A 25,455-nucleotide genomic window follows, 5' to 3' on the forward strand; every position below is an offset into this window, starting at 1 on the left:
GGGTTCAACCTGACCCGAAACCGAACACGACACGAACCCAAAAATCGTGTCATATGAACCTGAACACGACTCAAATATTCACGGGTTGACCCGAACACGACCCGTTCAATCCGATTTTTTTTTATTTTTATTTTTTTGCAAATTAATATATTAAATTTAAAATCTACTAAAAAAAACACAAATGTATTCTATGTAATAACAATTTGAAATGTTAACAGTACAAATTTTTTTATTGGTCCATTCACTTCAAGGTTTCAATAATATTGTTTTTTTACTTCTTGATTGCTCCTTTCACTTCAATTTAAAAGGTTAGAAATGTTATTGTTTTTAGTTAATTTATATTTTAATGACTTAAACACTAATAATTTTTTTTATAAACGTAGAGATTTGTATACGGAAATTTAATAATAATTCTTTTCCTATAAGCGATTTACATTTCGACACTCAAACTTTAGTAAAGTTATCATACAACACTTGAAGTTTATTAAGGTTAATTTTTCTTATTTTCAAAAAATATTTGTTTTTTTATTTTTTTTTATAACTTAATTTTTTTTTCATTTTAATTATTATATGTTTAACTTATTATAATTAAAGTTAACTTTTAACTCTATACATGTTTACTTAGTTGTGTTGCTTGCTTATTTTTACCATCGTTTAGATTAAAGCCTACATAGTTTATAGTATACTAACCTTTAATATACCATGTAACCGTTTTAATAAATTTTTATTTACCTTATCGTAGTTAAAGTTATCTTTTAATTCTCGATATATGTTTACTTAACCGTGTTAATTGCTTATTTTTATTGTCGTTTACATTAAAGTCTGCATGGTCTATATATATCATCGATATATGATATATCATGTAACAAATACATTCTCGCCAACACCCTCCTACGACGCCGCCGCGAAGCAAGAACACCAATACTAGTTTAATACAATTACATTTAAATTATAAAATCTTATGCCAATTTCTCTTTTAAGTTATAAATATGGCATAAAATACACACTTTAATTTACGACAAAAACGTACTGTGAAAAAAATATAATATAATATAAACAGGCGAACCCGACTGGGTTGACCCAAATCCGACCCGTTTAGCTAAATGGGTTCACGGGTTCAACCTGAAACTGGCCCGAACCCGCTTAGACTAAACCTAAACCCACGAATTTCGTGTTAAGTTCGTGGTGTTTTCGGTCGTGTCAGAAATTCACACCCCTAGTTAACACGGTCATTAGAAACGCCAAAACAAGAAAGATACATTAAAACATTTCTCATAATGGGAGCAACTTTAAAATCAGAACTTTGTAAACCAAATTTAAAATAATGAGAAAAGTACAAGAAAATCTTAACGGAGTCAAAACTACCCTGTGGATGCCTCTCAGCGCAACTCATTATCTATCCACAGCATGCAGATTTCTCACCAGCTTGTGAACCTCCAGCTGACTGGTCTGGTTGGTTAATCTTAATAGTCTGAGGCTGCAAATATGAAATATTAAAATGGTTAAAACAGAACCAGGTTTCGAAATAACCCCGAGCTAAAGGTGGCAAGATCCTAGGTTGGGCGGGTGCATAACGATTCAAAATTAATCCAGGTTGAATCAGTCCATTTTGTATGAGGGTTGAAATATACCGAGTATTATGTTAATTATGGTTAGAAAAACAATAGAGTAAAATTCCATTTTCGTTCCTCAGGTTTGGCCAGTTTTGCGACTTTCGTCCAAATGTTTGTTTTTCCGCATCTGGATCCAAAAGGTTTGAATTCTTGCCATTTTCATCTGGTTCGTTAACTCCATCCATTTTTCTCCTTTAAGTCAGGGGTGTTTCCGTCCTTTTGTTAACTTAAAGGGCAATTCGGTCTTTTTCACTTTATGTAAAAAGACCGAATATCCCTGAAAAGGACCGAATTGCCCTTTAAGTTAACAAAAAAGACGAAAATACCCATGACTTAACGGAGAAAAATGGATGGAGTTAACGAGCAGGATGAAAATGACAAGATTTTAAACCTTTTGGATCCATGTGCGGAAAAACAAACCTTTTGACGAAAGTCGCAAAACGGGCCAAACCTCTGGGATGAAAATGACATTTTACTCCATTATTACTATTATTTAATAATCTAAATCATCTGAATTAAACGATTTAGAAGGTTGCATGCAATAAATGACGTATGGCTGTTTTCAACCCGTTTGACCAATTCGACCGGCTCCCTGTGTAGCTAATTATCAGGTTTACATATAGATCATATTTTTTCAGTGATTGATAATAATACAAAGAAAATGGCATATGAACATACCTCAGCAGCCTTTGTGTCAGTTTCAGAAAGTCTTTGTTTTATATCCCGACCTATCGAGAAGAAGACCTCTTCCACATTCATATTTGTTTTCGCACTCTGTTTGAATGTTAAGGTAAGTAGCAATATACGCATGTAATGACAATGTTTGACTAGTGATAGAAGTTTGACTTACAGTTTCAAAGAATTTGATTCCATATTCATCAGCAAGTGCCTGACCCTTTGACGTAGGAACGGCCTACACGATTTAGATTTTGCCAAGTCAGCAGGGGTGCATAAACGTATCATATTAAAAAATGAGTAAAATGCCATTTTCGTCCCTGAGGTTTGGTCACTTTTGCGATTTTCGTACAAAGGTTTGTTTTTTGGCATCTAGATCCAAAATGTTTGAAATCTTGCCATTTTCATCCGACTCGTTAACTCCATCCATTTTCCTCAGTTAAATGAGGGGCATTTCCGTATTTTTAGATATTTTTTATTAAAATAAAAACACTATAAGAAATAAAGATCCACTTTTGTTGATTTAATCACCTCCCAAACCCTTTAACATCACAAAAAATGTCTAGAAAGACGGAAATGCCCCTCATTTAACGGAGATATCCACTTTTGTTGATTTAATCACCTCCCAAACCCTTTAACATCACAAAAAATGTCTAAAAAGACGGAAATGCCCCTCATTTAACGGAGGGAAATGGATGGAGTTAACGAGTTGGATGAAAATGGCAAGATTTCAAACATTATGGATCCATATGCGAAAAAACAAACATTTGGACGAAAGTCGCAAAAGTAGCCAAACCTCAGGGACGAAAATGACATTTTACTCCTATTAAAAAACAGAGAAAATGCAGACCCGTTTGCTCTCGTCCATGTCAGCCTTGTTCCCGACCAGAATCTTGTTTACATTATCAGACGCATGTTGTTCTATGTTACGAATCCAATTCCTTATGTCTAACAATATAGATCATAATATCAAGATCAGTCGAAAAAATGGTAAAGAATATAAACTAAAAATCAATGATTGACCCGAAAGGAAAGTAGCGTTCTAAAAATAGATGTAATATTTCTTTTAGCCGATAACGGAGAAACGATTATGAAAAATAATCAACTACAGAGGTATAAGCAATTACTGTTGAAGGATGATTCATCGGTTACATCATACACCAGCAGAATACCCATGGCGCCACGATAATATGCTGCACAACATCAAGATTGGTAATAAAACAGGTGATTCAAATGGATACGATCATACGAATCATAATTCCACATAGATAATATACCAGTGGTGATTGTCCTGAATCGCTCTTGACCAGCAGTGTCCCAGATTTGCAGTTTGATTCGTTTTCCGTCAAGCTCAATGGTCCTTATCTTAAAGTCAATTCTACATACGTGAAGACCAAAGTATTAATCATCCGGAGACAAATTATAGACAAGGTTATGTACGATAAGGAAGATAACTGAAAGTGTAAACATACGAACCCTATGGTTGTAATGAAACTAGTGGTGAAGGAACCATCTGAGAAACGTAAAAGAAGACAACTCTTACCAACACCTGCAATCATAAACGTCTGAGTGACCAGAATACTGTAATCTAAAGGGTAAACAGAAGAATATAAGATCTGATCATCTACATTAGCAGCACTACGCAACGAAAAAAACTGTCTCCATTTTAAGTTCTGGGCCGAAAGCATTCGGTTATCACTTATCACATTAAGCCACTTTAACTGTAAGAAGATATATGGAGAGAGTCCCATGAATGCAATTCTAAACAACATTACTTGAAACCAGGAATGTTTTCATAATCGAACCAGTCATCGAAGCGGCCACCTTACACATCCACTGGTTAGACCGGTTTCAAAACCGGATAATGTCATAAATAATTTAAAAGTTAAACGTATACATACATAGCTAATTCAAGACAAGATATGGAACTAAATGTCTTTTTTGTGTAGATTTGCTCTGTTGGAATAAACGAAATACATAGACCGAACTCCGAAGTAGTAATTGAATCCATAAATAAGATTTTGGAAAAAAAAAAAAAGTTAAAAATTTTGAAATCTAGTCTCCCCAACCCGTCTTATACCGGTTCAACCAGTCCGACCGATAACCGACCAGTTCAAATAGAGTCGGTTCAAATGGGCTCAACCGGACCGGTCCAGTGCGTCCAGTCCCAAAACAGTGTAAACCAATCATACCTTCATCATCATCATACTCAGTAAATCCCACCAATAGCAAAGCTAAGGTAGGGTCTGAGGAGGGTAATATGTAGACAGTCTTACCTCTACCCGTAGGAACAGAGAGGCTGCTTCGAGCCTTCGAGTGAGACCCGAGCTCGATAGTAGTCTTGCATCAAGCCTTGAACATAAGACAAAGGCCGATTAGTGTATGTAACCCCTTGTCTTTCGGCTATCAACGCCACCACAAGATGCATGATGAACCGTCCACCACTTTTAACATTATTTTCACGAAAATACTAAAATAACGTTAAAATTAGTGCAATTTCACTTTTGCCCCCGAGGGCCCACACATATATACATTATATGCGCGCACCTCAACCGGGGCGTAAACCAATCATACCTAGACACATATAAAAATTCCTTGACCACCATCAAAATTTACAGACTTCCTTCCATCTTTGCTTTAAAATAATATGATATTAACAGAATTAGATATATTAATCCCTAAATTAACCCTAATCACAAAAAACAGCACCAAATCACAATCAAAACTTGACAGATCTCTCTAAATCAAACCGCACAAACAGAGTTATTCATATATATACACACAATAATAAAAACATTATTACAACATACCACTGTCACCGATTAACAGGAGCTTGATGAGGTAATCATAATCCGCTCGAGCCCTAGCAGGTGGAGCAGCCATATCTAACAATTATTAATCAAATTGTGCGATAAGAAACCCTAGGAGAGCTGCTGCTTCTTCTTCTGAGTGTACAAAATTGGGGGGAAATTAGAAACGCAATTGATAATTATCATAATTAAAAGAAATTTATATATACGTATATGTATGTGTATGTATATAAAGATCTACCAGATCAGAGAGAACAGAGAAAGAGAGAGATCTGAACATCAGCAATCAGCACCGGTCGGCCGTTGAGTCAGTGTCATTTTGTTTTTATTTTATTTGCGTTTGTTTGTCAAAAGTATGAGGGTAGAAAGTGTAATGTTTTTGATGAATTAATTTTTTAGTTAAATTTCATTTTAGTCCATGTAGTTTAGTTTGGGTTATTTTGCCAGTTTAGTCTAAAGGTTTAAACATTATTATTTTAGTCCAAATAGTTTCAAACATTGCCATTAAAGTCCACTGAGTTAACTTCATTCATTTTTCTGTTAATGATGAGGGCAATTCAGTCATTTTATATGTAATTCTGTTAACTGAAAGGGCAATTCGGACATATAAAATGACCAAATTGCCCTACTCTTTAACAGAAAAACGGATAAAGTTAACCTAGTTGACTAAAATGACAACGTTTGAAATTATCTGGACTAAAATGGCAACATTTCAAATATTTGGGCTAAACTGCCAAAATAATCAAACCACATGAACTAAAATGGCAATTAGCTCATTAATTTTTTTTTTATCATAATGTAAAGTTATTTAGCTTTTAAACATAGTGGTTATATGAATGTAAGCTACGCGTGGTCTACAAGTCTATCATATATTCATCTCGAGTGGACACGTTAATCTAATTTGAAATCTGAAAATAATATATATGAACTTACAATATGAGTATTGTGTGACCAATGTAAAACAACCAAAACTTATTTATCCGAAAAGATGATCTATAGATATCGAGTGAAGGAGGTGAGTTGTTACGAACCTAATTGTTAACCAATTGATCTAAAGAAAATAGATCGAAACTTGAAAGAAAATTAGAAAGAAACCAAGACTTAATTCATATTTCATTCCTAACTCTTCTAGTAAACTAACCATCTACATATATAGCAAAACAGAGAGGACATGACCTAAACTACCCACTACTACAAAACGTGTAGGAGTTGGAAGTGAAAGACTCAACTGAAAGTAATAAACTAAACCACACATGACCAATTAATTAACTAGAATGACCATGCATCACGTTCCATTCCATGCACATGCCGGCTACATAACAATCTCTCCCCCTCGAAACATCCTTGTCCTCAAGGATGAACCTGGATGGAACTTGTTGCGCCATGGAGGCCGCCATTCGACGCGTCCAACAACATTCAGAGATGTCGAAACGGAATACCACGGTGGGCGCCACTCATGCCTCCCGACTGCACCTATGAATGGTGTCATTTTCATTTTTGTCATCGTTGAAATCACAACTGTCTTAAACATGGTTGCAACTGTGACCGGAGTAGCAACCTTGATTGTGGCTCTTCGTCTTATCGGCACTGGGGATGGTGGTGGGTTGAGTGATGGTGTCGATGGTGATGCTATGGTGGTGGTAATGGTGGTCGGAACCAGAGTTTTAGTGGCAGAAACGGGTGGTTGTTGTGGTACTTTTGGTGGTGAGGCATGTGGTATTGCGGCAGAAACCGGTGGTGGCACGAGAGCGGTAACTGGTGGTGTTGTTATTGCAGAAGCGGGTGATGGTGGTTCGTGAGCGGAAGTTGGCGGTGGTATTTTAAGAATATCAATCATCCTTTGAAGACTTAACTGGATTTGATCCAACAACTCTTCTGCATATGATCTCTTTGAAGTCTCTCACACTGAAACAAAGAACATGATATTGAAGAAGATCCCCAACAGGTTACAAAAAGCAGAGACAAGCAAAAGAAAATGTGGGGTGATTCGGTACTACAAGCTGATCTTGAGATGTAAACTTTACCTGCGTAAGGATACTTGTGAGCTGTGAAAAAGTGAGAGAAAGATAGACTGAGATAATGGAGATCTTATTCAAAATTGAAGTACAAAAGGAGCGTGACGAGGCTAGAAAGAAGAAAGAAGCTGAAAAACCAGCTGATCGTCATTCACCTGCTCCAAAAGACAAGGATCTTTCATCTGAATCGGAGGTTTGAGAGATTCAATCTCCAACATCATCCACATACAATGTCACAATGGAGGACGCAAGTGAAGCTGATAACAAGTAAACTCCATCACATCACAACATGGGAAAAGACGCAGCAAATTCTGAAACCAGAGTCAAAGAATGAAGACGCTCAAGTACGCAACGGTCTAGGGGGGAATATTGTTAGACCATTTTGAGACCGTCGGTACTTGAGTCGCTTAGGGTCTAAAACGCTAAACAAGAATGAAGAACGATCAAGTACGCAACGGTCTAGGGGGAATATTGTTAGGTCATTTGAGACCGTTGGTACTTGTTTTAGATGGTTCTGGATTGTTCGATTTAAGTTTATTAGGCTTTAGAAAGTCTAGGGGATAAAATTGTAATGTTTTGATAGTTGCAAATCTGACTTGGTGTAATTAAGATGCCAGCATAATTATAATTATGCCCGCAAGTCAGATCCTATATAAACTCATGTAATGCTGCCCTAGCCAAGGTTTTGGCCAGTTTCTTTGGTGAAAACTCTAGTGTTGTGATCTTCTTGTTATTTCTTGTGCTTAATCCGATTTCCAGGAGCTCATTAACGTTTATATCAGTTGGGAATTCATACAACACTTGTTGTTAATCATCAAACCAAGATCTTCATCTTCATCTTTTGATTTTTCTTGACTTTTACATATTCAAACACCTAATCAATAGGTGTTTTGGACTAAAACAATCAACCACTGTGATCCGTATTGATATTGGGATCTACATGGTTACATTCGTCTCCCCACGCTTGAAACAACCTAGGATTGCAAGTAAACCCAACGTTCAATGAACAGTTTGTGAACTGTTCTACGTAAAGTTCGTTTGTGTTCGTTCGTTTAATAAAGGAACAAACATCAACAAAGGTTTGGTTCATTCATTTAAGTTCGTGAATGTTCGGTAACACATTTGTTTATGTTTATTTGTGTTCAACAGTTTATTAGGGATTTTAATTCTTATATCTTTTAAAATACTTCCAAATACCTGCTAATAATATATCTTTTGTTGTGAAACTAGCCTAATAGTAAAAGAACATGAGAGAATAATAGAGAGAAATAGATTGATATTATTGATTGAATGTCTTTTACAAAGGAATACAATGAATATATATAGGAGATGAAGTCTTGGTAAACAAGCCAATCTATTTAAGGAGTTGATAACCACATTATTATATTTAGAACTGTAACACCCCAAAAACTCAAATTTATAATTTGATAGGATGCTTTCTTATTTGGGGTGTGAAATGTACTAACTAAGTTATTTAACTTAGTTAAATAAATAAGGATTTAGTATAAATGAGATGATGATGTTGGTTGTAAACAACCAAGGGTTCAAAAGTAGAAGGACCAAAAGTGAAAGGTTAGAAACTTAATAAAAATCTGCATATTTATATGGATGTATGTATATGTGTCGACATATACACACACATATGAAGAAAAAAAGGGGTACTTCCCCAAAAACCCTATAATTGAAGAAATTGTTGGTGGAATTGGAAGCTAATCTCTTGCATGAATGAAGATTCTTCACCATCTAGCCTTAATAAACTTGTGGTAATTGGAAATTATAATTTAATGATCATTGATGAAATAGGTTGTGTTTAATCCGTGAGTTTATGTGAAATTAGTATGATGATGAATTAGAATCATCTCATGAAACATGAATCATGCTAGAATTTCTGATTATTTTGATGTTTTAATGAAAACCCACTTATGGAAGTAATGTTATGAAGATGATGATGTTGCATGTGCTAAATCCAGTATAGTTTTGATTTATATGAAAGTGGATATTGTAGATTAGGGCTAAATGAATTTGATTTAGAATGAAAGTTATGTGAGATTAGTGGAATTTGATGATCTTGATATGAACTAGTAAGATTATGCATAAAATACTTGTGCATTGTGCTTTATTTGTGGTACGCACACCAAGTGTTGATGAAATGTCTAGGTGAGCTTAATAGATGAAATTGTATGTAAGTAAAAGATGAATATGTGTGGAATGTGGAAATCATGTATTTGATAGTAAAATATCATGTGTCATATGTTCTTGATGAAATCCATGTGAGAATGTAGTCAATGTGAGATTTAGTAGAAGTATGATTTAAGAGCTTGCACTACATGCTTGTATGATGTAATGTACACGTGTGGATTGTTCGATCGTCTTAATTGCGATTTAAGGAGTAGATGGGGAGTGTTTGAGAATCCTAGAAAAGAGTAAATTGGAATGATGTTGGGTTTCAAAGCATGGGTCATGGGGATAGTTGCAGGATTATGAGAATTACTAGTATAGACGAAGTTGAATATGTTTGGTGTGTGTATATAACTAGGCGATCATGTGGTTGAATGCATATTTCATCATGAGTAGGAAATGTATATAATGAGACTATGATTACATGGATGTATGAGGTTAAGTCGAAAGTTCATATGATAAACTGTTGACTTCTGAAAGTCAACTGCGCATAAGAAGCATGGTTAGACTTGTTGTCACAATTGTAAGATTATAGGAAGTCATATGGTACGCGTTATATCAATATGTGTTATATGTGATGCCGTGATGAATTATATGAGTTGAAAACATATGATTGTGGGAATATGCCTTATGTTTGTTAGAATCTAATACTAATAAAGAAATCCTTTTAATGCCACATGGCATTCTTCTCACTTATTTAATTATAATAATGCCACATGGCATTTGTTCCTTCAATATCACAATTTTTATTTATATTTTTTAATTTAATATAATAATATATATCACATAACATTAACTTAATCACTGAAATAATAAATATTTTAAAAAATATCGTCAATCTCTTCTTCTAATATTAATATTAAATATAAATCTCTTCATTATGCTATATGAACATATATATTATTGATTACTTGTTTTTGGATACTCAAAATATTTTAGATTTTCGCAATGAATGAATAACAAAATATTATAAATTAGTATTAGCGATAAAAATAGTTAATATAAATTATATTATTGCAATTCTAAATGGAATATATTTAAACATTATAAATATTAATTATATAGTTTTTCTTTCTTCTAATATTTATGCGAATAACATTCTCTCCTTTAATTTAATAATAATATTAGTTAAATATAATTAATATAGTAATTACTTCTATAATAATTCTAATGGGTATCCGATATTATAATTAATAACCATAGTATATTTTTTAAGATGTGTTATGAATTATATTAATTTAATAATATTATTATTAATATATTATTTATTATATTAATATCTAACATTATTATCATTAATATATTATTATGTGTTGTATTGTATTGTAAACAAATTCAATATTTAAATGATGTAAAGATAATTAGGTTCACAAGTCCTTAATTTTAGTCACTCACGGGTTCGATCAATTCAATCGGAGAACATCTCTGCTTTTGCATTAATGACTCTAATTTTCAGATCTCTTATCAAAGTGCATATCAGGATTTCATAATTTAAAAAAATGTTAATCTCAAGCTATCCGTGTTGATCTAAATGGCAATCTATAAACATCACCGCTAATAACAATTTTAATACCAAAGCATAGCGGTTTACCTTTTATATTAACATACCATAAAATATCATACCACTGCTATTATTCTTCAATATTTCAAAAAATCTAAATAATTTCATAACAGAGTCATACTTGCTACGAACGAAGCTGTACAGAAAGTAAATGATCACCTACTTTCATTGCTTCCCGACAAAGAAAAAGAATAACTAAGTTATGTCAATTGGTGTATGTATAAAAATAATTTGCTTGTGTATATTTTGCAGATATTGTAAAGTGACATGATTTCTATCATTTAAATGATGTAAAGATAATTAGGTTCTCATGTCCTTAATTTTGGTCATTCACGGGTTCGATCAATCCAATCGGAGAACATCTCCACTTTTGCATTTATGACTCTAATTTTCAGATCTCTTATCAAAATGCATATCAGGATTTCATAATTTAAAAAAAAAATGTTAATCTCAAGCTATCCGTGTTGATCTAAATGGCAATCTATAAACATCACCGCTAATAACAATTTTAACTTTACCAAAGCATAGCATAGCGGTTTACTTTTCTATTAACATACCATAAAATATCATACTACTGCTATTATTCTTCAATATTTCAAAAAATCTAAATAATTTCATAACAGAGTCATAATTGCTATGAACGAAGTAGTACAGAAAGTAAATGATGACCTACTTTCATTGCTTCCCGACAAAGAAAAAGAACAACTAGGTTATGTAAATTGGTGTATGTATAAAAGTAATTCACTTGTGTATATTTGTATAAATTTTGTAAAGTGACATGATTTCTATCTTTAGATCTGTGTAATACACGGGCTTATAATCTAGTTAACTAATGATGGTCAAATGTTGAATATGAATTTGATATAATCATTAATATATACAATCATGTATACTAACAAGAATGTGATTGCGATCACATGAAAGTATAGGGATCATGTCGAGATGGAATCAAGCACGAAAGGCTAACAGGCCAAGATGAGGAAAGGAAGCGGATACGAACATGGACGCATAAGGTAAGCGATTTCCGAAATCACTTCTTATTATTAAATGAAGTTAAGATGGTAAGTCGTTGGTGGTTATCTATGTTTGGAATTACACAGTATAAGTGAACGGGTCAAAATGTAGAAAGAAACATAGCGTGATGCGGTAGATGGTTTGATCTTGGGGTTAAGTAGTAAAAGGATATGGGGGCTTGAATTACGGTCACGTTACGTCTTGGAAGCATGAAAAATGTGGAAGAAGGAGGTTCGGATATCTAACGGTTGTCTTGTGAAAATTCAAAAAGGAAGAAGGGTTAGAGTGAAAGAACCCGTCGTAAGCTACGGCAGGTCCGCCGTAGCTTACGACCAAGTAGACAAGGGGAAACAGCAGCAAGCTGTAGTAATCTACGACATGTTCACTCAAGAGTTGAACGTTCACTCGTCAGCAAGAATGTTCACTCAACAGAACGTCAGCAAGAATGTCCACTCAACAGTTGGAACGTTCACTCGGCAGCAAGAATGTTCACTCAACAGTTGGAACGTTCACTCGTCAGCAAGAATGTTCACTCAACAGTTGGAACGTTCACTCGTCAGCAAGAATGTTCACTCATTAGCAAGAATGTTCACTCAACAGTTGGAACGTTCACTCGTCAGCAAGAATGTTCACTCAACAGTTGGAACGTTCACTCGTCAGCAAGAATGTTCACTCAATAGTGGAACGTTCACTCAAGGTATGTGTGGGAAAGAAATAAGTTTGGAGATATGTATGTGTATAGATCTACCTACATGTTAGTGGCAGAATCCATAGGTAAGCATGAGGAGAAATGAACATGCACGTAAGTTTGTTCGTATGAGACTTATTTATATGGATGATTGTGACTAGGATATGTTAGTAAAAATTATATGGGAATGTAAGTGGTATGTATGAGCTTGTATGTTGTGTGTGCGTATAAATATACGTATGTGTGTGTACGCACGAAATTGGATTGATTATACACGAAAGAATAGCGCTTGTATACATGTATGCATGGCTACAATACTTTTGAGTATTAACGTTACTAATCAAATGCTTTGAGAATGAAATGAAATGCAGGTATACTATTGTTGTCCTTGTGAAGATTTAATGATTGGGATGCAAGATTGTACTTGGAATGATAATCGAAAGGATTAGCAAGAGTAGAAAGAATGTGGCATGGTCATTTAATTATGTATGTTTAGATAATGAATGACATCACCAAATATTAATGATGCGCGTGTATGTGGTGATTGCAGGTTGCATGGACTTAACATTATTATGAAGTCTAAGAGGTTGAAGATCGAGTCAAAGAGCAAGGATTGTACGGGAAGAGCAGTCACATGACTTGTATTTATATATTACATTTGATGCGTTAATTAACAATGAAGGTTGTAAATCTTTTCAAGATAGTGTTTGACATTTTAGAAATGAGCCTCCAAGTATATAATATAGATAAGAAAGAAAGAATTTTTGAGTCGGTATTTTCCGTTGCGTCTCTTTTGGTTAAAACGTGTTAGGGTGTTTCAATAACACTCTCCCTTGGTTATCAACTTTAATACACTTTGAGATGTTGCCTCATTATAAACCTTGCTTTGGAAAACCCAGTGGGACAAAACCTCGGCTAAGGGAAAAAGAGTGCAGCGCATATTTTCTTCTCCTGATACTTTTGAATCAGATATGGTGCCTCATTAAAAACCTTACTAAGAAAACCAAAATGGGACAAAACTTAGTGAGGGAAAATCTACAAAAGTTTTGAGCAACTTTCAAGGAAGATGGACACACATCACTTAAAGGATGCATATTATAATGAGGGGGAGATTTATTCAAGTTGCACTCTTTTTTTAGAGAAAGAGATTGATATTATTGATTGGATGTCTTTTAGAAAGGAATACAATGAATATATATAGGAGATGAAGTCTTGGTAAACAAGCCAATCTATTTAAGGAGTTGATAACCACATTATTATATTTATAACACTCTCCCTTGATTATCAACTTTAATACGCCTTGAGATATTGCCTCGTTAGAAACCTTGCTTTGGAAAACCCAGTGGGACAAAACCTCAACTAAGGGAAAAGAGTGCAGCGCATATTTTCTTCTCCTGATACTTTTGAATCCGATATGTTGCCTCATTAAAAACCTTACTAAGAAAACTAAAATGAGACAAAACTTAGTGAGGGAAAAAGAGTGCAACTTGAATAAATCCCCCCCCCCTCATTATAATATGCATCCTTTAAGTGACGTTTATCCATCTTTCTTGAAATTTGCTCAAAACTTTTGTAGAATGACTTGTCTCTTTGCAATAAGTTGTACACGTTTAGTGATCTTAATAACTTAAAAATGAAAAGTGCAATCCTTTATGTTGAATAATGTTGTAAAATCTTATTGTGAGACTTCTAGTGCTTCCTCTTGCAAACAAATACCATAAGCCACGACTATGTTGTTTTACATTCTTTACATCTACAAGACTAACAAAACTAGTTTTCATGGGTTAGTAAAATCTAGGCACATATCATTCTTACCTTTAGGGTATCGGCATATATTCTTTACCATTCGAATGTCTCCTCACTAGACATGTACTATATCATGTTTATAAATTCAAATAATATATATATATATATATATATATATATATATATATATCATATTGCATAGCTAGGAAGAAATATCAATGCACAATTTCACTTTAGCCATGGTGTGACAACTGGCACAAAATCGGCAATTTCTGTACTAATTTAATAATTAAATATTTTCCTGCAATTATGTGCTTAGACATCAACATTATGTGCTTACTTGCTTTACATATGAATTCATGCATGTTTTATACTTCAAATATCGCATTGTGCATTACATTAAGCGTTGCGTCAGAAAGACTAGTAAACTCACCGGTATGACAAGCTGCGTCAGCATGACCACGGAACATAATCAGACAATAGATTTAGGGCCTAGATGTAGGTCCAACATCAAAAACACATTAAAACCCAAGTCTAGGAACAAGTGTTAACATAAACACTTTCCGGAAACTAAAACAGACACTAAAAAGTACCCGTAACGCACTATAAATGCAGAGGTCTGCAGAAAACAACAAAAACAACATTTAAACCATGAAATAACATGCATAATTTATATTTTAGTGTCCAGGATAACTTCTAAATTATTGGGAATGAAAACTGTCGCAAAAGGTGCTTCATACCTAGTAAAACTGCACAATTTAGCATTTTAACGAACCGGTAACCGACCGAATAATCAGACACTACCCAAAACATCAAAACTAGAGTAGAAGGATGGTTTTAAGATATAAAGCTAGTATTGGTGATAAAACACCTTAAAAATCATAAAAACACATAAACACATTTAATTTAAACATAAACCTTCTAACTTACACTTATAACCTTCAAGTTCCTAAACCTTACAATTTACCCCCTCCCCTCCATGTATAACCGGCCCCAAGGGCCCCACAACCTTTTGAATATAATATTTCTAATGTTGGGAGATATTAAACATTAGAACCTATGGGTAACCAAGTGTTTTTGATATAAGAACATGACCTAAGGTGTTAAGAAACATTATCATCTTCTCAACTTTCAAACACCATCTTTTCATCCTCTCTTCTTCTTCCTCTCGGCCATACATAGCCACCCACACATCCACCATTTTCAATCATCTTACAAGCAATCCAAGGTTATATCAAGGTGTAAAAAGGTGATCTAAGAAGGCTTGAAGCAAAGGAAGCTCAGGGACCACTTGGAGGAGCTTTTAACCTCTCATTTTCTTCTATCTCCATCTTCATCTTGTTTATGCCACTTCCCTAGCCACTAGAGCCAGTAGTAAGCATGCTAAAATCTATTTCACTTCATGTTAGTGTTATGTACAAGTTACACCATCTAAGAAACTAAACTTTAAAGGATGAAGATATGAAGATCTAACATAACCTAAAGAAAAACAAGTATTTTTAGTGATGTTTGATGTATGTTATGAAGTTGTTGTTGTTAATCTTGTGTTTATGTTTAGATCCATCATGTTAAAGCTTGTTAGAAGCTTAGATCTAACAAGTTTAAGCATGGATCTTGAAAGATCCATGGTTAAACTTGAAGATGAACTTAAAAAGTCTTTATGTGAACTTGAAAAATAGTTTTAAAGTATGATTATTGTAATCTTGAAGTGATAAAGTTTATGGATAATCAACTTATGAAACTAAACTTCATATAAAGTTCATGAAAAAGTCTTCAAGACACTTGTTTTTGGAAGAATGGAGTATCTAAAGTGTAAATCTAAAAGACAACGCATTTTTAACAAGAATCAAGTTCATCATAAGGTTTTACATGATGAAATTAGTGTATGTAACTTGTGATCTTGATTGGAATTTGATTTTTATGATGAAAGGAAAATAAACACATGTTTTGAAAACATGGGAAACCTCCATTTTTAGGGGAAACTATGTCAAAAAATTCACCTAAAAATGTTTATCAAGGTTTCCTATTTTTTGTACAAAATTACAAGCTTAGAAATAAGGATTTCTTTAAGTTAAAATTCATTATTAAGTATGTATATTTTTAGGGAAGAATATATTTAGTGATCACCAAATTTTGAACTAAGTGTATATTATGTGTATTATATGTAGTAGTGTATTAGGAACATGAAAATACACTAAATACTCCCAAGGAGTATCACCAACAAAATACACATAAAAATACATAACAAATGCCTAAGAATATTCATACAAAATAACCCATGAAAGGGTATATGGACAAATACAAGAAAATGTATTTATATAAATATATGCCTTAACAAATTTTGGACTTGGACAAATAATGGACAATTTTGGACTTAAATATATATTTGGACAAATATATATAATTATTACCAAGTAATGGAAATTATGCAAAAATCGGAAAATAACAAAATATATATATTTCACACAAGTCTTATAAATATATTATTGTTGAGAAATATAAATCTGAAAAGTATTAATAATCAAAGTCTTGATTTTGGCAATTAATGTAAAATACACGACTATTTACATAAAAATACAGATATACTTTCCTAAGTATACTTGCACAAAATAATATTGGAAATACTATTTAACAAAATACTTATGTTTATTTTTGAAAAATAATATAAGTAAAATATTTTGGGTAAGTTAAAAATATAGTTATTTTTAACACTTAATGACCTTCACATGTCACATAAACAAATATATATTTTTTGGAAGTAATATATATATATATTTACAAAAGAACAATACAAATTCAAAATACAAAGAACACGACGAACTCGCGAGACCCGACAAACAAGGGCACGACCCTCACAAACAATGATCATACACAAAACAAATACTTAACTTAAGATGGTGACTTGTACTTCGTGTGTCACAAGTCTAGTGACTAACGTACATAGAACACATATAGGTCACGACGCTTACGAGACAAACCCGGTGAAGTTTACAACGCAAGATACGCAAAACTGTGAGTTCATGTCCCCACTTTTAAACTTTTTACTTGTTTTCTAAACTTGGGGAAAATACATGTACTATGGTATGTAGAACACAAAACTAAGGAATGACACATAGACAATGTGGCGAATAGGGTAACATAAGCACCATTAATCAACTATATACCTAGACCGCGGAACAAAATGTTAGATCTAATGGGTTTCAGGCAGCCACACTGTCACACCCCGATTTCCACGTGTATCACCGGTGGGCCCGGTGGGGGATTACCGTGACGATGTTGGCAACAATATAGTCAAACCACACAATTATATAAATGCACAGCGGAAGCTTTAAAGATAATTATATACTTCAACCTCTGGTTGTAATATCAAAAGTATTACAGAAGTCGAATGTATCCACAGCGGATCAAAATAATAATATATTGTTCATTCAGATACGACATCGAGTTTGCGAGACTATTCGTGATGCTTAGGAAGCTAATACCAGCCAATTTCGTATAGTACCTGCACTTAATCTTTTTGGGGAAAATACGTCAGTTTACACTGGTAAATACATTCAACTGACACATTTGAAAATGTTTATTAAAAATTGATTTGAATGCACAAGGCACAAACTCTTTTATAACTTGGGAAAATTATTAAAATCTTGTGAACGTATTACATGTTCTTTTATGCGTTCAGTAGCCCGGGTCGTGCCGGTTTAAAGATTTATAGACACACCACATTGCGTAAAACCGTAGTATAAAAACCAATGGCTACGTCTTTTAATTTAATGTCGACAATGTATACCGGGTGTACGCCTACACCGGGATGTCGATGGTCGTGGCCATTTCGTAAAATGATGCCAAGGATATCCGGGACAACAGTCATTAAACCCCCCAAAGACTTTTAAGAAACAAAACTGTTTAAATGAGCCGATCATATTATTTAATTAACCACCTAAGCGATGGAAAGATATAATGCTCAATCAAGCGGTATTAACATACCGTAACCCAAGCCCGTATAGGGGAAATAAGTTAAAGTATTTACCTTTGAAAGTATTATTCCTTAATTTGATTAAATCACCGATAGCTTTTACTGGGCTCCTAATCTGGAACGAAGGTTTTAATTAACCTCTTAGAATCCTAACGGGTCTTTATATTGGCCGTAGCCTAGACCGGTTGGTTCCGGAATATAAATATGGTTTAATCGCGCGAAAAGGCGAAAACCGAGAATGGAATGTGATTCTGCCCCAAACAAGTTCAGAGACTTGTTTTATATGGGTTCAAGGTTCACACTCTGGATTTTGGGGTCCAAATAATATAATTTGACCCGTATCGGCTAATTTACGAAAACTAGTTTCATAAGCCGAACCGTGTGCGCAATAGGCGAAACGGTTAACCATGAGAGTCTTATGCTTATTTCCTAAGTCAATATGCCTTAAAGAGGTTGTGGTATCAGTAGGATACCTTCCGTGATGCCCGTAACGAGTTTAAGTTAATATTATGCCCCGTAGGGGCTTTTCGGTCATTTTAAAGACTTTTAAAGGGCTTTTCGAGTTCTACAGGAAATCTGAGTTTCCCGAACAGTTTGTAAAGTCTAAAATACTTTATTTATTATTTAAAATCAGTGGTAACTGGAATCAGGTCAAAAGACCTTGTAGAACTCAAGTTTTGGCCGAAAAGGGCATATTCGGTATTTACCGAACCGTAGCCATAACCGCAGGTTATGAGCAAGGTAAAAATTATTAAAAATCTTTAAAATTCCCAAAATATCATTTTATAACAGTGGGCAAAAGTTTTGGTGACGAAATCTTGGTTTAGATAGGCGTTATGCTAATTGCGCCGTTAATTACAAAAGTTTACTTTAAATGCGCTATTTAGCATAACTCTCATTCTAGACCTCGGATTGACGTGAAACTTTAAGGACATGCTTATAATTTAATAAGCAAGGTTATGGTCCGTTCACGTGTCCGAAATACTCGTTTTATTTTTTAAAAGGCCGTTACGGTCAACTTTTAGGCGATTAACGGAAATGCGTAAAAGACTCGGACAAATCATGAACCGATCACAGAGGTTTATACCATCATGTAACCTGGTCCTAAGAGAGTCCTAAGGCATATCTATACCTCACTAAAACGGGTCAGAACTGAAGTCAAAGCAAAAGTCAAACTTTTGCGACATTCGGCTCCGAACCGGTTCAATATAGCAAATGGTCGATTCAAACGAGCGCAAACAAGTTTATATACTTATTATCATGTTTTATGAGCGTCTAAACAGGTTTCATAGCATATACATTACAGGTTATGCATAAATCGCAAAAATAGCTTTCTGTTGACTTTTTAACCGCACGTTTGACTCGACATTTGACATAGTTAGAGTGGTGATCAGAGGGAACCCTTTTAGAGGTTTATTACCCACATATATACCATCACGGATTTATTCGATAGTCAAACCGTATTTACGACGGTTTGGTTTTTAGTGATTTACTAAGCATAATTTGAACTACAAAGGAACTAAGCAACTTACAGAAGTTGAGACTTGATTGTAGAACAGAGAATGATGCTTGAGAGCCTTTAGAATGACCAGAGAAGTGTGTTTGAGTTGTGATGAGCTTATGAACCCAAGCTTGCTATTTATAGCCAAAGACATGGTCTAAGATCATCACACAATGGTCTACAAGTGCTCATGGATGATGGGCAGGTGTCCCTAAGTGTTATGGGTCGTGTAGGGGGCGCCCATGACTCTGGAGAACCCATACATTATTGCCTTGCCGCTTAAAAGAGCCAACAGCCATAATTCTGTCGCTGGGCATCGCTTACGGACCGTATGGCTTCGGCCTTGCGGTCCGTAAGCCATAGGCGGATCTCAGCAATCATTCCCCCTCCTTACGGTCCGTAAGGGGTTAAAATTAAATCTTTTTCAAATGATTACTAAATCTCTGTAATTAATAACGAATCTTTGGTAATTAATAACCTGACCTTTCGGGTTTGAAGGGGTAACTTTGCGATATGGTCCTCGATTAATTACAATTAAGGACCTCGCGTTATTTACCCGTATCGATAAGCCCCTGGTTAATTTATTTATTATTCAGAAGGCTTTAATTTATATTATTGACGCTTTTAACCCTTCTCACACGAATTCGATCGTAACTTTCTCGTTTTATAACGGAACTTCGCGGAATTTATATATTACATTTTAGTGAGTGTATAATACTGTTACAAAACCTTGGGAACGTTAAAGGGTCACTCAGAGGTATAATTTAAACATGTTGACACAGTTAACCCCTGTGGTTTGAAATCTCTCACTTTCTTCCACGTTTCGCTTCCGTACGATCCATGATTCATTCGTTTGAAGGTACAAGCACCATTTGGGGTTACCATACAGTATAATTACCCTTGGTTGACATTTATAACCCTCGAATTTATATACTTTCAAGGTTTGTCAATATTAGTCCTTTATTTAATATTAATGCCACGTGTAATCAAATGACACGTGTTAACACATTATTGGACACAAAAATTCGAGGTGTTACACACACTCCGGGCCACGTTCTACCTAGAGTGCTTTTGTGTCTCGAGTCGCAAATCGACAGAAAAATGCCTATGGTTGGATGCTTCCTATGCCGTGACATATGTTAATGTCCTCGCGAAACATTAGCGATCTCGTATTCCTTACATTTACAGAGCACAGTTTACAGATACGTTTTACAAATTACATACCCTATTTTCATAAAAGTATACAAACATTCTATACGAAAACTGCATGAATTCACACCAACTTATGTTGACGATTTTCCAAAACTTACATGTATTTCAGGTAACTAAAGTGGATGTATGCGCGGTCCCCATGCTCAAGATGGTTGTTTATGTTTCAAGTTATTTTGTGTCGATGCTATGTTGCCTCTTTTGTAGGATTTGTTTGTTATATCCCGCCCCTTTGCGGAAATATAATGAACAAAACCTTGATATTTGTTTTTGAAATAAAGTTGTAAACTTTTCAAACAATTATCTTATGTGTGTTGTAAACTTTTAACTTAACTTATGTTTTGGGATGTTAAACTATGAATGGCAAGTGGAGTTAATTTTTAATCATATAGAATGTTTACCATTCGTATGCAAAGAGAACCTTTCAGGATCACACCTCGTGCTTCCACCTTAGAAAGGGGTGTGACAGATTGGTATCAGAGTTGCGATTGTAGTGAACCAGGATTCCTTCTTGAGTCTAGTCTACAATCCTTAGGATCCTCTCACAAAAACAATTTTTACAAAAGTTTTCATTGCATAAAATTTTCCGCGACATCTACTACCTAAACTTATTTTTCGAAAACAAAGCGAGGACGATTACGAGACATTAGATCACACACAAGAGTAGACTAGGAGACCTCTGGAGGGTGCCCTAAGATTAATACGTGAACAAATAGGATAGCATAAAATAAATATACGTGTTACTTGCAACATTGTATGTAACTATATATATTAAGTAATAATAATTAATATATGTACATATGCCATGACTTTTATGTAACAGATACTCATGTCATATTCTGAGAGTAGCGGTCTGTCCGATGAGCACAATCCGATGGCGATCGTCTCTGATGATGAGGTAGCACCTATTCCCGAGATCTTCACTTCTGACTCTGAGTCCGATCCCGAGCTTATGTCTGGAGACGAGGATCTCAATGACTTTCAGCCCTTCACCCTACCAGATTTTGGTGATGTTCCTTTTGTTGATGATGTTCTCGCTTTACCCTTACCGATCCACGACCAGCTCATCATTGGGCATCCCGATGGTGAGCATGTTGTCGAGCCTATCCCTATTCATGTTATTCCCCTTGCTCCCATCCCTGCTGAGGATTGGCCTTTCATTGTTAACCTAGATGATGATGATGTTGATGTTCCTGTATTCGAGGTTGACCACCCTGACGACGATATTGGCGATGGCGAGGTGTTCGACATCGCTATCCTAGACGTAGCATCCCCTGTGGTTTCTGGCATTGACATTCTTTTGATTCTGACCTCGATTCTGACGCTGACTCCTTCGAGTCAGTGACCTCTTCTGCACTTCGAGCTGCAGGTCTAGATGTCTGCCCTACAGACGATGATGATGCTATATCGGCTGCACCTGCTACTCCTACTCATGTTCCCACACCTACCGATACACCTCCTCATACCCCCAATCGTGTTATCAATGACAACTCCTATTCATGATGGAGAGCCCTCAGGTCACCCACATATACCACCACCCGAGTTGAGTCTATGCTTTCAGCATCTCGATCTTTCCCTCCATATACTATGACATTGTCTGATCCGTATCATCCTTCTCATCACTCCGGATACACCAGAGATGATCTTCTCCTATCACTCCAGCTTCAGGTTGAGATCCTCTATCGCAGGGTCTATGAGCTAGAGAATGAGGCCGATGCTAGACGACCTTCTCCACCAGACTTTCCACCACCCGTCATACCACCACCACTATCTTCACCACCAGCAGCATCCCCACTACCACCAGAATCACCACCACTACCTGTTCCTACCCCTATTGATGGTTATGTTGCCCGAGTCCTTACACTTGAGCAGCAGGTGAGTTTCTTGATTCGACGAGTCCACGAGCTCGAGGATGAGGTAGCCCATCTTTGCAGTTTGGTTTTCCCTACACCCCACCCTCTCCACCAGCCCATTAGATTTTTCATTGCAGGAAAACGTAATTTTAAATTGAAGGTGAAACCGTAATTTTAGAAAGGTAATAAAATCATAAATTGGTTAGACCAATAGCGAAGTGTCAGGCAAGTTGCCTGGCACTACTCTCCCAACGAATAAATCTAAACGTATATGTAATATAATATAATATAATATAAAGAAAGACTCGTCAATCGTCACATGACTCACATACAAAATTACGTCTCTTGACTCAGGCTAGGGGGTGTGGTTTAAAGCCTATATGGGCTTTATTACGCCACGTCAGATCCACATCAGCGCCATGTCACATAGGGGGCTTTAAAGTCTCTCCCTTTAACTTTATGCAATAGTTTGAAGCTCCTATTAAACAAAATATAAAAGAGATAAAGAGAAAAAAATTTGATTAGTTGAAAAGAATGGGTCCAACCTGCTTTTTGTGACAACTGACACAAAACCGGTAATTTTCATACTACTTTATTAATCAATTATTATTTGCAATTATGTGCTTAAGCGTCAACATTATGTGTTTGCTTGCTTTACATATGAATTCATGCATGTTTTATACTTCAAATATTGCATTGTGCAATTACATTAAGCGTTGCGTCGGAAAGATAGTAAACTCACCGGTAAGACAAGCTGTGTCAGCATTTCTGCAAAACGCAATCAGACAATAGATTTAGGGCCTAGAAGTAGGTACAGCATCAAAAACACATTAAAACCCAAGTTTGGATACAAGGGTTAACATATACACTTTCCAGAAGCTAAATAAGCACTAAAAGACCCCCGAAACTCACTTTATATGCTTAATTCTACAGAATTCAGCAATAATTCAGCAATTTAACACTAAAATAATATGCATAATTGATGTTTTAGTGTCCAGAATAACTAGTAAAGTGTCAGAAATTAAAACTGTCATAAAAGGTGCTTCATACCTAGTAAAACTGCGCAATTTAGCACTTTTACGAGCCGTTAACCGAACGAATAACGGGCACTACCCAAAACATCAAAATTAGACTAGAAGCATTGTTTTTATGATAAAACACCTTAAAAATCATAAAAACACATAAACACACTTAATATTACAAATAACCTTCTAACTTACATTATTAAACTCCAACTTCCAAAAACATACATTAAACCCCCCCCCATCCATAACCGGCCCGAAACATGGCCCCACTTCTTTTTCATTAAAAAAATTACCAATGTGCACTAGATATGGGACAAGAAGACCCTTGGATAAACTCATGTTGGATGGATGTTATAAGTACCCATTAGAAGATGAAACAAGTCATTACCATTTCAAAATTTTCACCATCTTCTTCCTCCCACTCCCTCTAACTCCCGGCCATTAACACACACACACACACATATATATCTTCATTTTCACTTCTAAACCAAGCAATCTAAGGGTATACAAAGGTGCACAAGTGTCACACCCCAACCGAGGACGGAAACATCAGGGCGCGACACTGAGCGAAACAGATTGTCCAGGAGAAATCCATAACAACTAAAATTACCGGATATTTATCATTATGTCCCATACCATAATATATCAAATAAAAGCAGTTATTACAGACATTGTTTTCTCAAAGACGGGATCAAACGTTCCGACAACTCAGATTCAAATAGATAAATTGTTTTTGTTTGTTTCTAAAATCCATCCTACTTGATTCCACAAAAGCAGGTAAAGCACAGCATCCTAGGCACCTGTCACATACGTTAAAATAGAGGTCAATACACATAGTGTAAAGGTAAGCATACAAGTTTGATAATAGTAATAGAGTTCGAAATTGTTTACGCATAACCAGCATGTAACATGTACAAAGTGAAGGCAAGTAGGTTATCGACAGAGAAATATGCACAGACGTGAATGCGAGTTGTAGAATATGATGTGTGTAAAATGCAACATATAAATTACATCAAATGAGGCATAAAACTAACCCTTTTTTAGTACTAATGTTAGAAAAAGTGTTCTTTTGTCTTCCTTTTGTATTTTCAGGATCAAATGAGCTTAATTGAACAAAAGGAACAAATATACAACCAAATCTAACATAAATACAAAGAAAGGGAATAAACGTGGCATGCCTGACCCCTCGACAACATCTTCCCAAAGCAAAAACAAGAAGAAAGCTGAGCATGGGGTTGTGCCCAGCTGAGCACGGGGCTGTGCCCAGCTCAGCACGGGGCGTATCCAGCTCAACACGGGGCGTGTCCAGCTCAACACGGGCCGTGCTCAGCGAGCACGGGGCCGTGTCCAGGATGGTCAGCCCTGGCACAAAAGACAAACATGTAGAAGCTTCTACTGCCCACCACGGGGCCGTGCTCAGCGGACACGAGGGCGTGGTCAGCTTCCTGCAGGCGCATTTATTGTAATTGCGAATTGCAATTAATGAAGAGAGAGATTCGAATGGACACGGGGCCGTGCCCGAGCTTCTGTTCAGCCTATAAATAGGAGTGTTTGGAGCTCTTGCAACTCATCCCTTGGCACACCACCTCTCTCA

At 35.4% G+C, this 25,455-nt stretch overlaps 1 protein-coding gene across 2 annotated transcripts; it reads right to left on the reverse strand.

Annotated features, from left to right (window-relative positions):
• Positions 1 to 1,232: 1,232 nt before the first annotated feature.
• Positions 1,233 to 5,458, reverse strand: LOC110904411 (ras-related protein RABE1c). 2 transcript variants are annotated; one of them, XM_022150263.2, is made up of 9 exons: positions 5,340 to 5,458; positions 5,099 to 5,233; positions 3,765 to 3,837; positions 3,566 to 3,666; positions 3,416 to 3,481; positions 3,139 to 3,236; positions 2,464 to 2,526; positions 2,292 to 2,387; positions 1,233 to 1,477 (listed from the first exon to the last, which is right to left on the reverse strand). In XM_022150263.2, the coding sequence occupies exons 2-9, from the start codon at positions 5,169 to 5,171 to the stop codon at positions 1,397 to 1,399; spliced, it is 651 nt and encodes a 216-aa protein (XP_022005955.1). In that variant the 5' UTR covers positions 5,172 to 5,233; positions 5,340 to 5,458; the 3' UTR covers positions 1,233 to 1,396. The 2 variants fall into 2 exon arrangements, with proteins under 2 accessions (XP_022005955.1, XP_022005956.1); XM_022150264.2 differs by having other exon boundaries at positions 5,099 to 5,230; positions 5,340 to 5,439.
• Positions 5,459 to 25,455: the final 19,997 nt, after the last annotated feature.

The sequence above is a fragment of the Helianthus annuus genome, chromosome 2 (genome assembly GCF_002127325.2).
Source record: "Helianthus annuus cultivar XRQ/B chromosome 2, HanXRQr2.0-SUNRISE, whole genome shotgun sequence".
NCBI lineage: Eukaryota > Viridiplantae > Streptophyta > Magnoliopsida > Asterales > Asteraceae > Helianthus > Helianthus annuus.

Bases quoted from the DNA above. Each gene is read 5' to 3' on its own strand.
- LOC110904411 (XM_022150263.2), bottom strand. From the start codon at position 5,171: ATGGCTGCTCCACCTGCTAGGGCTCGAGCGGATTATGATTACCTCATC. The intron at 3,667-3,764 runs GTTCGTATGTTT...TCACGTATGTAG, and splicing joins AGTTTCATTACAACCATAGG to AATTGACTTTAAGATAAGGA. The intron at 1,478-2,291 runs GTATGTTCATAT...TCATATTTGCAG, and splicing joins CTGACACAAAGGCTGCTGAG to CCTCAGACTATTAAGATTAA.